The sequence below is a fragment of the Drosophila yakuba genome, chromosome X (assembly GCF_016746365.2).
Source record: "Drosophila yakuba strain Tai18E2 chromosome X, Prin_Dyak_Tai18E2_2.1, whole genome shotgun sequence".
Taxonomy (NCBI): Eukaryota; Metazoa; Arthropoda; class Insecta; order Diptera; family Drosophilidae; genus Drosophila; species Drosophila yakuba.
In genome coordinates this window covers 1,493,752-1,504,468 of record NC_052526.2, presented here as the reverse complement: position 1 = coordinate 1,504,468, position 10,717 = coordinate 1,493,752, and the positions used below count along the sequence as shown (strand labels likewise).

The 10,717-nt window shown below is 45.0% G+C and overlaps 4 protein-coding genes across 6 annotated transcripts in view; 2 read left to right on the top strand and 2 right to left on the bottom strand.

Moving 5' to 3' along the window:
- Positions 1-247: 247 nt before the first annotated feature.
- LOC6523938 (protein C19orf12 homolog) lies at positions 248-1,135 on the top strand. The gene is made up of 2 exons (XM_002099774.4): positions 248-734; positions 798-1,135. Exons 1-2 carry the CDS (start codon positions 533-535, stop codon positions 1,016-1,018), a joined length of 423 nt encoding a protein of 140 aa, XP_002099810.1. The 5' UTR covers positions 248-532; the 3' UTR covers positions 1,019-1,135.
- LOC6523937 (vacuolar protein sorting-associated protein 18 homolog) lies at positions 1,076-4,406 on the bottom strand. Its single transcript, XM_002099773.4, has 5 exons — positions 4,118-4,406; positions 3,403-4,061; positions 1,930-3,349; positions 1,717-1,868; positions 1,076-1,648 (listed from the first exon to the last, which is right to left on the bottom strand). The coding sequence occupies exons 1-5, from the start codon at positions 4,404-4,406 to the stop codon at positions 1,166-1,168; spliced, it is 3,003 nt and encodes a 1,000-aa protein (XP_002099809.1). The 3' UTR covers positions 1,076-1,165.
- Positions 4,407-4,409: 3 nt separating this feature from the next.
- The window catches only part of LOC6523932 (mucin-2), a 134,397-nt gene continuing 128,089 nt past the window's right edge, over positions 4,410-10,717 (top strand). For all 3 annotated transcript variants that reach the window (XM_039371223.1, XM_039371240.1, XM_039371150.1), the window contains exons 1-2: positions 4,410-4,545; positions 5,208-5,396. The gene's annotated coding sequence lies outside the window, so the exon portion shown is untranslated. The remainder of the gene's footprint in view (positions 4,546-5,207; positions 5,397-10,717) is intronic.
- LOC6523936 (broad-complex core protein) overlaps positions 6,324-10,717 on the bottom strand; it is an 81,988-nt gene continuing 77,594 nt past the window's right edge. The window contains exon 9 of the mRNA XM_039371817.2: positions 6,324-10,709. Within this exon, the coding sequence (XP_039227751.1) occupies positions 9,913-10,709 (797 nt within the window). The 3' untranslated portion in view covers positions 6,324-9,912. The remainder of the gene's footprint in view (positions 10,710-10,717) is intronic.

Below are 10,717 nucleotides of genomic sequence, written 5' to 3'. Positions count from 1 at the left end.
TCGGACACCGCTATACGATAGTTGGAAAACTTAACCCGTTTGCTCAAGTTTCTGCGTAATTACGGTTTCATTACCATTTCTCATGATTTCCAACTTGTTTAAAAAACCAGTATGCATTTAATTTATTATAGTTCTTTCCACTTACCAATAGACTTGTCATAACTTGTGGATCAATAAAAGAAATATAAAGTGCTACTAACAAGCACATAAAGGTTAAAGCCATATATCGGTATAACAGTCGATATCGACACCGACTTTTGCGCATCTCTGAATCTGGCGGTCGCAAGTTTAATCAAGTTTCAGTTTTTAAGTGAAATTTCAGTTTACAATTAGTTTTCCCCGAGCGGATCTCGTAAAATTGTTTATGTTGCCCAGTAACAAGTTGGAGAATCCCAGACCAAAACTAAAAACCGGAATACAAACGGATCGATTGGCGTAATCGGAAACGTCATACTAACACACGGAACAAAGTCTAAATTGGAAATACTAGCATTGCGTTGCGAAATTTTGGCCAACTACACGTAGCCTAAATATGCCTATAGACACGCGCGAGTTGATGGAGGCGATAGCCATCGTAGCGGACGACCGCAATGTCCGCGTCGCCGTGAAGCAGTCCGGCAAGGGAGCAGCTGTCTGCGCCGCCTGCTCCTTTGTGGGCGGCATGCTCCTGGGCCCCGTGGGGCTGGCGGTGGGCGGGACCGCCGGCGGAATCGCCGCATACAAGATGACAAGCGGTAAGCAGAGATAAAGTTCCGAATGGAGTCTCACTACATTTCCACTCTCCACCTCCCAAACAGGCAAATTCCGTCCGCTGGGCGAAGTCATCCTAAACGACCTGACGGACACACAGCGAGAGCAGCTGGTGCAGCATGTGTCCAAGGCTGTGGCCGACATACATCCCACCGACGTGGTGATGCTGCTGCCGCTGATTGTCCAGAACGCCTCCATTCAGCAGGCTGTGCTTAACACGGTCATGTCCTTTGTGACCAACGAGCTGCGCATGCAGATTGTGGACTGACCTGCTATGCGGGCAAGTGGGCGATGGCCAGGTAACTGTAGAATTTGGACGGCTATCTCAGTCGAAACTTTTGTGATCTGTGTAGGTTTATTAATAAATATTTTATATGTACATAAATATTTGGGTGTGAACGACGGTGGGAGCGAACTACTCCCACTCGACATTCACCTGCTCCCAGTCGTCAACAAACGGCTGGTCGATTGTGTTGATTAGCAGCCCGCAGAATAGACAATCTGCAGCGAGGATGTCCTCGATTTCGGTTTTCAGTGCCGCCCTCTTCCGCTGCAACTCCCTTGCCTGCTGTTTGCTAAGGGCACCCGACTGCGGTTGCGCCTGCGTTTGCACCTCTGCCTCCAGTTGCTGCTTTAGGGTGCCGAGGCGCCTACATTCCTCCTTGGTCAGTAAGGGCACAACTTGCTTTTCCAGGCAATCGCTGTGGAATTTGTGACCGCAGATGAACATGAAAAAGGGCTTCACCAGCAGCATCATCTCGCAAATTTCACACGTATCCTGAGAATCAACGGTGAGGCTGTGCTGGCGCAATTGCTGCAACTCGGAGGTGACGCGATCGGTCTGCTCCGTGGTCTCGGCCATTTCACGCTGCAATTCCTGGATTCGCTGATTGTAATCCTGTCAAGCAAGGGAACCGATTAGCAATAAGATATCCTACATTATACATCATATCATATACAACATACGCGCAGAGCATCACAGATCGCCTCCTTGAAGTTGTCAATTTTCTCGAAGTCTGCAAAGAATGGCAATAGGTCCTCGATGCGCAAGAGATCGCACTCCTTCAGAAGATTCAAGGCCTTTTTCACGTCGTTGGTTCCCTTGATGTCGTGGTATGCTGAAAGCAGACGAAACCCGATAAATGAACAATACCAGGACGGAGCTCTGAGTCAACACACCTATGCGAAGCCAGAGCTTCCGCCGAATCTTGCTGTCCGACGGCCTTGAGGCGGTTTCCTTGGCCAGCTTCATGTCGAACGTGAGGGCCAGATCTACTGCAGAGATCCACTTGCGCAGCATGCATTCGAGGAACACGCGAGCTTCCTTCACGTTCAAGTCGGTGCACACTTTGAGGGCGTAATGGATGTCATAGTGGACGAGGCTCTCATCGCGGCCCTGGATCTCAAGGTACTTCATCAGCAGCTTGGGCTCATGCTCCGCGTACAAATGTAGCAGAAAATTGTGAATGGCGTCATTGGTCGTGTTCAGCTTGTAAATGGCAAACTCGAGGTATCGCTGTGTCTGCTCCCGCTGCTCGCGAGTTTCCATAACGATGAGCGTGGGGACCAGCTTCTCCACCTCCAGTCGGGATCCCTGGGCCATTAAGGTGTCAACCGTGGGCTTCGGTAGCCTAGTTATCAGTTCGGGCGCGTACTTGTAGAAGAGTTCTGGATTCCGTTGATTGATCAGCGTTTGCAGTGCCTCGGCAAAACACTCGGCCTTAAGCTGCTGCCCCACCACTTCATCATAGTCGCCGATGGCGATGGCGAATTGGGCCATGTTGCGCGGATCAGCGTGCTCGGCAATCAGCTGCCGCACATCCTCGCGATTTTGGCGCGTGCAGGACAGGACATGGGTCTCCATCATGAACTCGTCGTACTCCGTCTGCCACGAGCTGCGCCAGTCCTCGTCCTTGTCGGGCATGTTGATCTGGATGAGGTAGAGGTCAATTAGCCAGATGACCAACGCCTTAATGCTGTTCTTTCTGTCCTCGTCCAGCTCATCCGTTTCCACTGTAGTCATTCGGCTGAGGCGCTTCTTAACGTAGTTGATAATGGGTCGCTTGTCCGGCAGCACCATGAACTTCAAGCACACCTCCTCAAAGGACTTGTCCGTCTCAGCGTAATAATCGGCTGCCACCTGATAGGATCCGTCCGCGAAGGCGGCATCCGCCCGCTGGCCTAGCACAAGCTGCAGGTGCTCGGGATCCTCGGCTGCGTGTGCCGTTGCTAGCTCGTACTGTCCCTTATCAAGATAAATGCGCCACACGTTCCGCTCCTCGCGCGTCACCCTAAGGTTAAACACGGTTTTTACGGTATAAACGTATATCGAGCCGGTAAGCTCGTCCCGTTCGATGCTCAGCGGTTTGCCCACTCGGGCCTCGTCGAATGCTTCCTGATAGACCTGCTCCTGGTTCAGCAGGCAGATGGCGCGTACGTGATCCGCGTACAGCAGCACGGCGTGGTACTCGGTCAGTACGAACGCTTTGGGAATGTTGAGACGCCGCTCGCCGTACGACAGATGCATTGTCTTCTCGAAGTCCAGGTTTATCAGTGTGTTCCCTATCAGGGTGGTGGCACTGTTGCCCTCGATGGAAAGCTAAATTTCAAGCTGTTAGCGCCCGGGGATATGCAACAAAAACAACCACTTACCTCGCCCACACGGATGCCCTCACCACACAACCACGCCCACTGCTTTGGATACTTGCTGTTGGGCGGAGCGAAGAAACGGAGCTGCGAAAAAGTCAGATCAGTCTTGCGCTCCTCGCAGTGCGGCTCCTGCACTCCGCTCACATAGCCGGCGAATATTGCCTGCAGCGAACGCTCCTCTGCCTTAAGCGTCTCCTGGAATGTGTATATGCACTCGGGACTGGTGACCACGATTATGTACCGACTGCTGTTGGGCACCCGCAGCAGCTTGAGTCCCGTGATGGGGTACTTCAGACGGCCCAGACCCAGGTCATAGAGCTGCTTGCGCTGGACATGACCGTCAGCTGCGGGATTCAGCTCGGTTTCGAAGATAAGGCCTCGACTAGTACCGAGCAGGATGGGCCCCGTGGAGGACTCGTTGCCGTGGTACGGATTAAAAGCGACTGCCGTTATCTCGTGGTCCTTGAACTTCTCGATGCGCCGCACCTTCAGCTGCTGCGCCTGTGGCGACTCGAGGCAGTGGATGTACAGGAAGTCCGGAGAAACGCCAGCGGAAGCGGACTTTGGCACCAGAGCGATGATAATGTGATGACCCGTGGGGTCCAGGAACATGCGAGTTATCTTGTAGCCGGAACCGGAGAGGTACTTCTCTAGCACCGCCTCTGCAAGGACAGGAAAAGTTGAAGGAACGGGACCAAGAGCAAAGAAGTGCACATACCGCCCGGTGGAATCGCGCGAGGCAGGAAGAAGCGCAACAGAGTGGTCCGCTCTGGCGTGCCCAACAGGCAGACGAGCCAGTTCCGCGAGACGGCCAGGTGCATCAGGTCGCCGGTGCAGTTGCTGGGCACCCGGAGCACCATCTTGTGCCTGCTGAAGATTTCATCCTCCTCGTCCGTTTCGAAGGGATTGCCGGAGGCGGTGGCCACGTAGGAGTTGGCGGCGGTCCCCGACGAATTACGCTCTATGCGGGGCAGGAACTTCGGCTGGTTGGGCATTGACAGGTCCATTCTGCTGATTTTTTCTCCGCTGTTTACAATATGTTCGACCAATACGCCCCAATCGGAGAAGTGATGGCACTAGCAGTACAGCTCGATAGCTATCGATAGCTCGATGACCAGTCAGCAGAATAATTATCGGATGGCACTGGTAGGAGATGTTATCGTTATCGACATTTAAATTTTAATTCGTTACTTTTTTGAGTGCTTTACATATTCTTGCAATGCTAAAAAAAAAACCGAATTTGCCCCCCCCCCATAAAGCAAGCAAATACGCTTTTTTGTTTCGGTTTTTATTAATAATTAGTGTTTTCCTTGTATACATGTAATTATTTTATTTATATATATTTATGTTGGATGCGTGTCCACATCTAAACGGTGCCAGTGCACTTGAGCATGCAGAATGCAATCCGTCATGATAAACATCTTTTACACTTCCTCTGACTCGATTTATATATTTTATGTGTTTTTCGATCTTCTCTGCATCCCCGATTTGCCTTTGCGTGAATAATGCTGACAGGGGATGTTGTTTGATTTTCAATAGGGTTAATAATAGAAAATGTACAATTAGTTTGTATACATGTATGTTTGTATGCATGAAATGAGTTTCTTGTGTTATTTGTGCCTTTTATTTACTAACGTGTAATTCTTTGCTGACTTTGTGATAATTATTCATCTGCTTTCTTTCCTAATTTTTGTTTTGTTAATAAATTCGGACTTTAAAAGTGTTCGAAATTACATATATATTATTTCTAGTAAATCCTACAAAAAAAAAAAATAGTAATAGTATTTTTATTTTTAATGTTCTTTCAGGTTTCCTTCGAGTACAACTAATTTGCATATATTGTGCTTTGATTTGTATCGGTGAAGGACATGTCAGCGTGTATCAAGCGTGTCAAGTGTATCTATATCTGCATCTGGATCCGAATCCAAATCCGAATTCGAATCTCTGTCGGTCACCTTGGCATCCGAGAGTGCGCCGATGCTCAGTAAAATATGCATGTGAGTAATGTATAGCCGAAAGTTTGGAAAAATGCAAACGCATATACATCGTATTTGGCTATTAGATAAAATCCAAAAAGTTCGTTTTCTCTTTTTGCTTTGCTTTGGTTAGCTTGTGGTTAAGCTTAAACATCGTTATCGCTTATTTGGCGCTATACAATAATTTTTAAAATTTAAATTTTGTAGTGAATCACAGATTTTTTGTTTTAAATACCGAAAAGTTAAATTAATAAACAGCGTAGTTCCGAAATGTATTTGGCTTTGGGCATATATGCAAACATATGCATATGTACATATGTATGCCTGTACACATGTAGAATAATATGTATGCACATGTATTGTGTATAATATAATTAATAATTTCGACTAATAATTTTCAATTATCTAATTTTCCGATTTAAGTTTTGTGTTCTAATTTGTTATAATTTCCTTTTCTTATCGTACTGAATGTTTTTGTGATATGCGTTGCATTTTGTTCATCCTTTTAGTAATTTTACGCTTTCATCGATTATTCAATTTTTTCAATTTTAATTTAATATTCAAATTCAAATTTTGCTCACACATACATGTACAAGGTACTTGCGCATGGGAGAGTGACAGATAACAACAGATAAATAGATATTTAGATAGAATTTCTGGTGTCCAAACCATTATGCATTTGAAGTAATGCGCAGGTTGTTTTTCGGGTGTGGAAAGTGCGTCAAATATGGAGTATACATATACGTTTCTATTTCTAAGAATATCTTTAAACGATCGTAAGAGCTATAAACTACATTTATCTGATTTAAAATCTTCTTATTAATGGTGCACATGTTATGCGGTACATATGCGTCTTTTCATCAGTGTTTTTTGGCCATGCTAAATCCTTTCGAAATATAATCTTATGCTTCTGCTGCTGGTTTGGTTCTTTTCTTTTTTCCTGGCTAGTATTTATAGGGTCGATAGAAGGGTCTCTTAAGTGTAGTGGTATTGGTATCCCTGAGCATTGGTAAGCTTCCCTGAGTTTTCCCGGTGTAACGATTTGTGGAGGCCGAGGTCGAAACAAAAGGGCTTTAAATAATAGATAACAAATAAAGTGTATGTATCTGGTTTGGGAATAAGGAAAATAAAGTTTGTGTTTTGTTTTGCTTAAAATGATTTGTTTATTGTGTAACACATGCCAAAAAGTAAAATTTTGAATAGGTTTAATTGGATACATAAACAATACGTGTATAAAAAAGGCGCACAAAAAATAATACAAAAGTTCGTATTCACAGTTTCGTTGAGGTTCTAAACATAAATTTTGCCAAACAGACTAACTGTCTCGTTTGTAATAACATAATTAAAAATATAAACAGCCAAATGGAATTTCGTACAAGGAGAATTAAAAATTTCACACTTCAAAGATTTGTAAGATCACAGTTTGTTTTGCATTTGCATTATTTTTCGTTTTCGTTTTTGTGTTTGTTTTGTTGTTTCTGCTTTTCTTTTCGTATTCGTATTCGTTATGATTAAAAAAAGTTAATAAATGTAGTATGTCTTACAAATTGTAACCAATTAAATACTAGCATAAACTGTAATTCCGTCCAAGTTCAGAATAATAAAGTATAAAACACATCTAAAATTAGGTTCTAAAATTAGAAAAAAAAAATATCATAAATACGTGTAAAGTAAATGTAAGCGGAAGTGTTAATTCGAAGCTAAAATGAAAATGGGACTCCTGGGACCCTCAACACAGCTCATCCGGCTCATTCATTCCGTTCCCTTCGACTCCACCTATCCCCCCTTCTAACCTCCCCAACCTTATATATCTGTATCTGTAGCTGTGAGGTTGAATAAATTAATTAAGACTATGTCAGATCTACGGGCCGATAGCTGAGAACGTGCCTGCCAATATGCCATATTTGTAGGCTATATGTGCCATATGTTATATAGTATGCCATATGTCTGCATATGTAGTTTAACCTGGATGGATCTTTGCTTGTACGCTGATAAGGAAACCTCATGCTGACCAGTGATAGCTGATCGCTGATCACCAATGCCTATTAGACTTCCAATCCCTAGTCATAGGGCTATTGTTTCAGGGTAGCATGGCACAAAGAATACTAATTACTCTCCTACAACTGCTCCTATGCTCCTACTGCTTTACTGCAATCGGTACGTGTTAATGCCCCTATAACTATTTTATTTTTTTTTGTTTTAGTTTTTCTTTTTGTTTTTGTTTTGACAAGAATTCGGAAAACTCGCACTTGATGATGAGATGATGATATGCACCATGGGAGGTGTGTTGGTTGGAAGATTTTGTTGTTAGCTGTCTTTCCAGACGTTCCTGCAGTGTGTTCGTTCTATAGTATAAGGTGTAAATTGGTTAAATTTTAAGAAATTCCTGAGACATTGAATCGATACACATTCTTCGTACTTTTTTTTTTGTTTGACTTTAACATTTTCTTAACACAGATGCTAGTGGGTGGTTTTTTGCACTTCCAGTCTGAGAAGGACAAATATGCCCCCTTCTGGTTGCATCTGTGCTCGATTGCTGGAGGCGCAGATGCAACATGATCAGATATCGCTTTCTAGCTCGCAACGTGTTGGGCAGTGCTAACTGTGGCCTTTTCTGCTTCTGATTCTGATTCTGGACTCTGATCGGAATAGCTACTTCCGTTTCTAGATACTTTTCGATTTCGATTTGCTCTGCTTGCAGGCTGCACTTCGTTAAATATGCATTTCTGATCTGCTCGTCGGCGCTTATTACTTGTTAGTTAATTTAATTTCAGAACATTTGTACTTCGCTGGTAAAAATCACTGAGTTACTTTGCGGTTTTGTTTAATACGTTAATTCTTGATTTGCACAAACGTTTACAGCTCCACTATCTTCTATACACCAGACGTACTAGTACCGCGGTACTTTTGTTTGTGTTTTGTGTATATCATCGGCATATCGGCTTACAAATTGTATATGGTAAATGGTGTAAAGTATATACATGTATACATAGACTTTAGTATAGTTGTTTCTCTTCGCTTGAGCGCACGCACATTTATCGTTTATACGCGTTATATGTTATATGTGTATATGTGTATATGTGTATATAAAAAAATCATTTTAATTTCTGTTACTTTATTCGTCGTATTTGTGAATAAGTAGAAAAAATTATTTTCCTACTGCATACTTGATATTTTATCCCTGATAACGTTTTTCTTTTGTTTGTTGGTTGGTTTTTGTTTGTTTTTTGTTTCTTGTCTCTTGTGTTTCTTGCTTTTTGCACGCTTATCTTCTTCGTGCCCCATCGAACATTTTAACATTAGATTTGAATTAGGCTTACGCTAGACTTATATATGAGCTACATTTACAGTTACGGCTCCCTCGAAAAAAAATACATACATCTTATACAATCTAATCTGCCGCCGATCCGTAGGACCTTAATCTTTTCTTACTGGAATCCGACTCTTTAGAGAACGCACGTTTGGCGCAGCAGTTGGCAAATATAATAAGTTTAATGCGCCTAAAACTAGTAAAAAAAAAAAAAGTAGAGTGTACATTGTATGATTGTGTTTTTCTGGCCTGTTGCTGTGTGCGTATGTTCATATATGTGTGTGTCTGTGCTTAAACGAAAACAACGACAACAACAACATTTATTTATGCTGGAAGTGCGGGGGTGGCGACGGCTGAGTACCGGTAGCGCCCGACAGGTGGCTTAGATTCTATTTTAGATTCGGTTGCGATTTCGGATGCAGCTTCATCTTTAGTTTCGAATTAAGTTTCAGGTGGAGACTCAGATTCATTTGCAGTTGCATGATATGTTCCGTTATTGCTACAACCGCTCCCGCCCTCAGGTCACGACCGCCCAGCATGTGTGTTTTGTGTGTGTGCTTGTGGTTGTGTGGGTGTGTGTGTGTTCTAGTCCTTCGTTCTCTTCCCATTTGTTGTTGTCATTAATGGTAACATAACTCTAATTTCTAATAAGTATTCTGTAAATGCAACTTCACGCTGTTTGTATTGTGTGTGTTTTATATGTATGCTTGTATGCTTATATGTTTGTATGTGTTGTTGGCCTGCTCGTGCAGCAGCTTCCAGAGGTATTTAAGATTTATCGAAATTATTTACACGATTCTTGAGGTATTGCACATGAAGCAGCGAAGGTGCTTCAACTACTAAGTAGGTGAGAGCAGCACAAATAACTAATAGTACGAATAGAGTTAAGATACACAAAAAAATAATCGTAATAATTACCTAACATAGGGATAAGAATAATAAAACAGTTGACGCCAAAATATGCCTAATATGCTTAATCATTAATTAGCTAAGACCTAGTGCACGCTAGAGATCCAGATCCCTGATCATTTCTCGGTTTTCTGTGCGGGGATCGTCGGTCCAGTGCGAAAACAATGGGCAAAGTATTTGTAGCTGGTCTTGGCTGCTGCTTCTCACTGGTGGTCGGTCATCCAACCGACTGATGGACTAACTGGCTGTCTGGCTGACTGGCTGACTGACTGACCACATTGCATTCGTTCTCTAAAAGATGGCGTTCCAACTTAGCTCCTATTGGATGCCCGGTGGCGGCTGTCCCAGCTCGCTGGTGAAGTCATACAGACTGGTGCGCGGATGGGACAGGGCGTGGTGGTGCGGATGCGGATGGTGGACATGTCCGTGCCCATGTCCGTGGCCCACCAGTCCGTGCTTGATGGCGGTCGTCTTGAGCAGCCGCTTCAGCATGCCGCTGGAGCCGCGATGCTGCAGACTCTTGTGCGTGGTCAGCGAATTCTTGGTGCGGTACCGCCGGTGGCAGAACTCGCACACATACAGCGTGTCCGACTGTTCGTGCTTGTCCTGGAAGTGCCGCTTCAGCGAGTAGTAGCACGAGAAGGTCCTGCGGCAGTAGGGGCACTCCTGCGGCTCGTTTATGCCGCCGCTGGTGGGTGGTGGCATGCGGAGCGGTAGCGGTGGCGTGCCCGCCTGGGTCACGGCTCCACCTGCTGCCGCCGTCTGGCTGCCAGGACTCGTGCTGTTGTTGTTGTTGTTATTGTTGTTAGCGGCGTTACCGTTGTTGCTGTTCGCGTTGTTGCCATTGTTGTTGTTGCCACTGTTCGGTCCACAACCCATGGAGGTGGAGGTGCAGAGATTGCTGCCCACACTGCTGCCCACGCTGCCAGGACGCGGCGGCGAGGTGGCGTGGCCCAGGACATGGCCGTGGGCGTGGCTGTGTAGGCTGTAGACGGCGGCGGCCAGACTCCCTTTCAGCGAACTGGTCGGCGAGATCAGGGCTGTGGGCGGCGAGGGCGGCGATGAGGTAGAACTGGTGGGCGAGGTAGCTGCGGAGCGGGTGATGCTGTGCGGTCCTGCACAG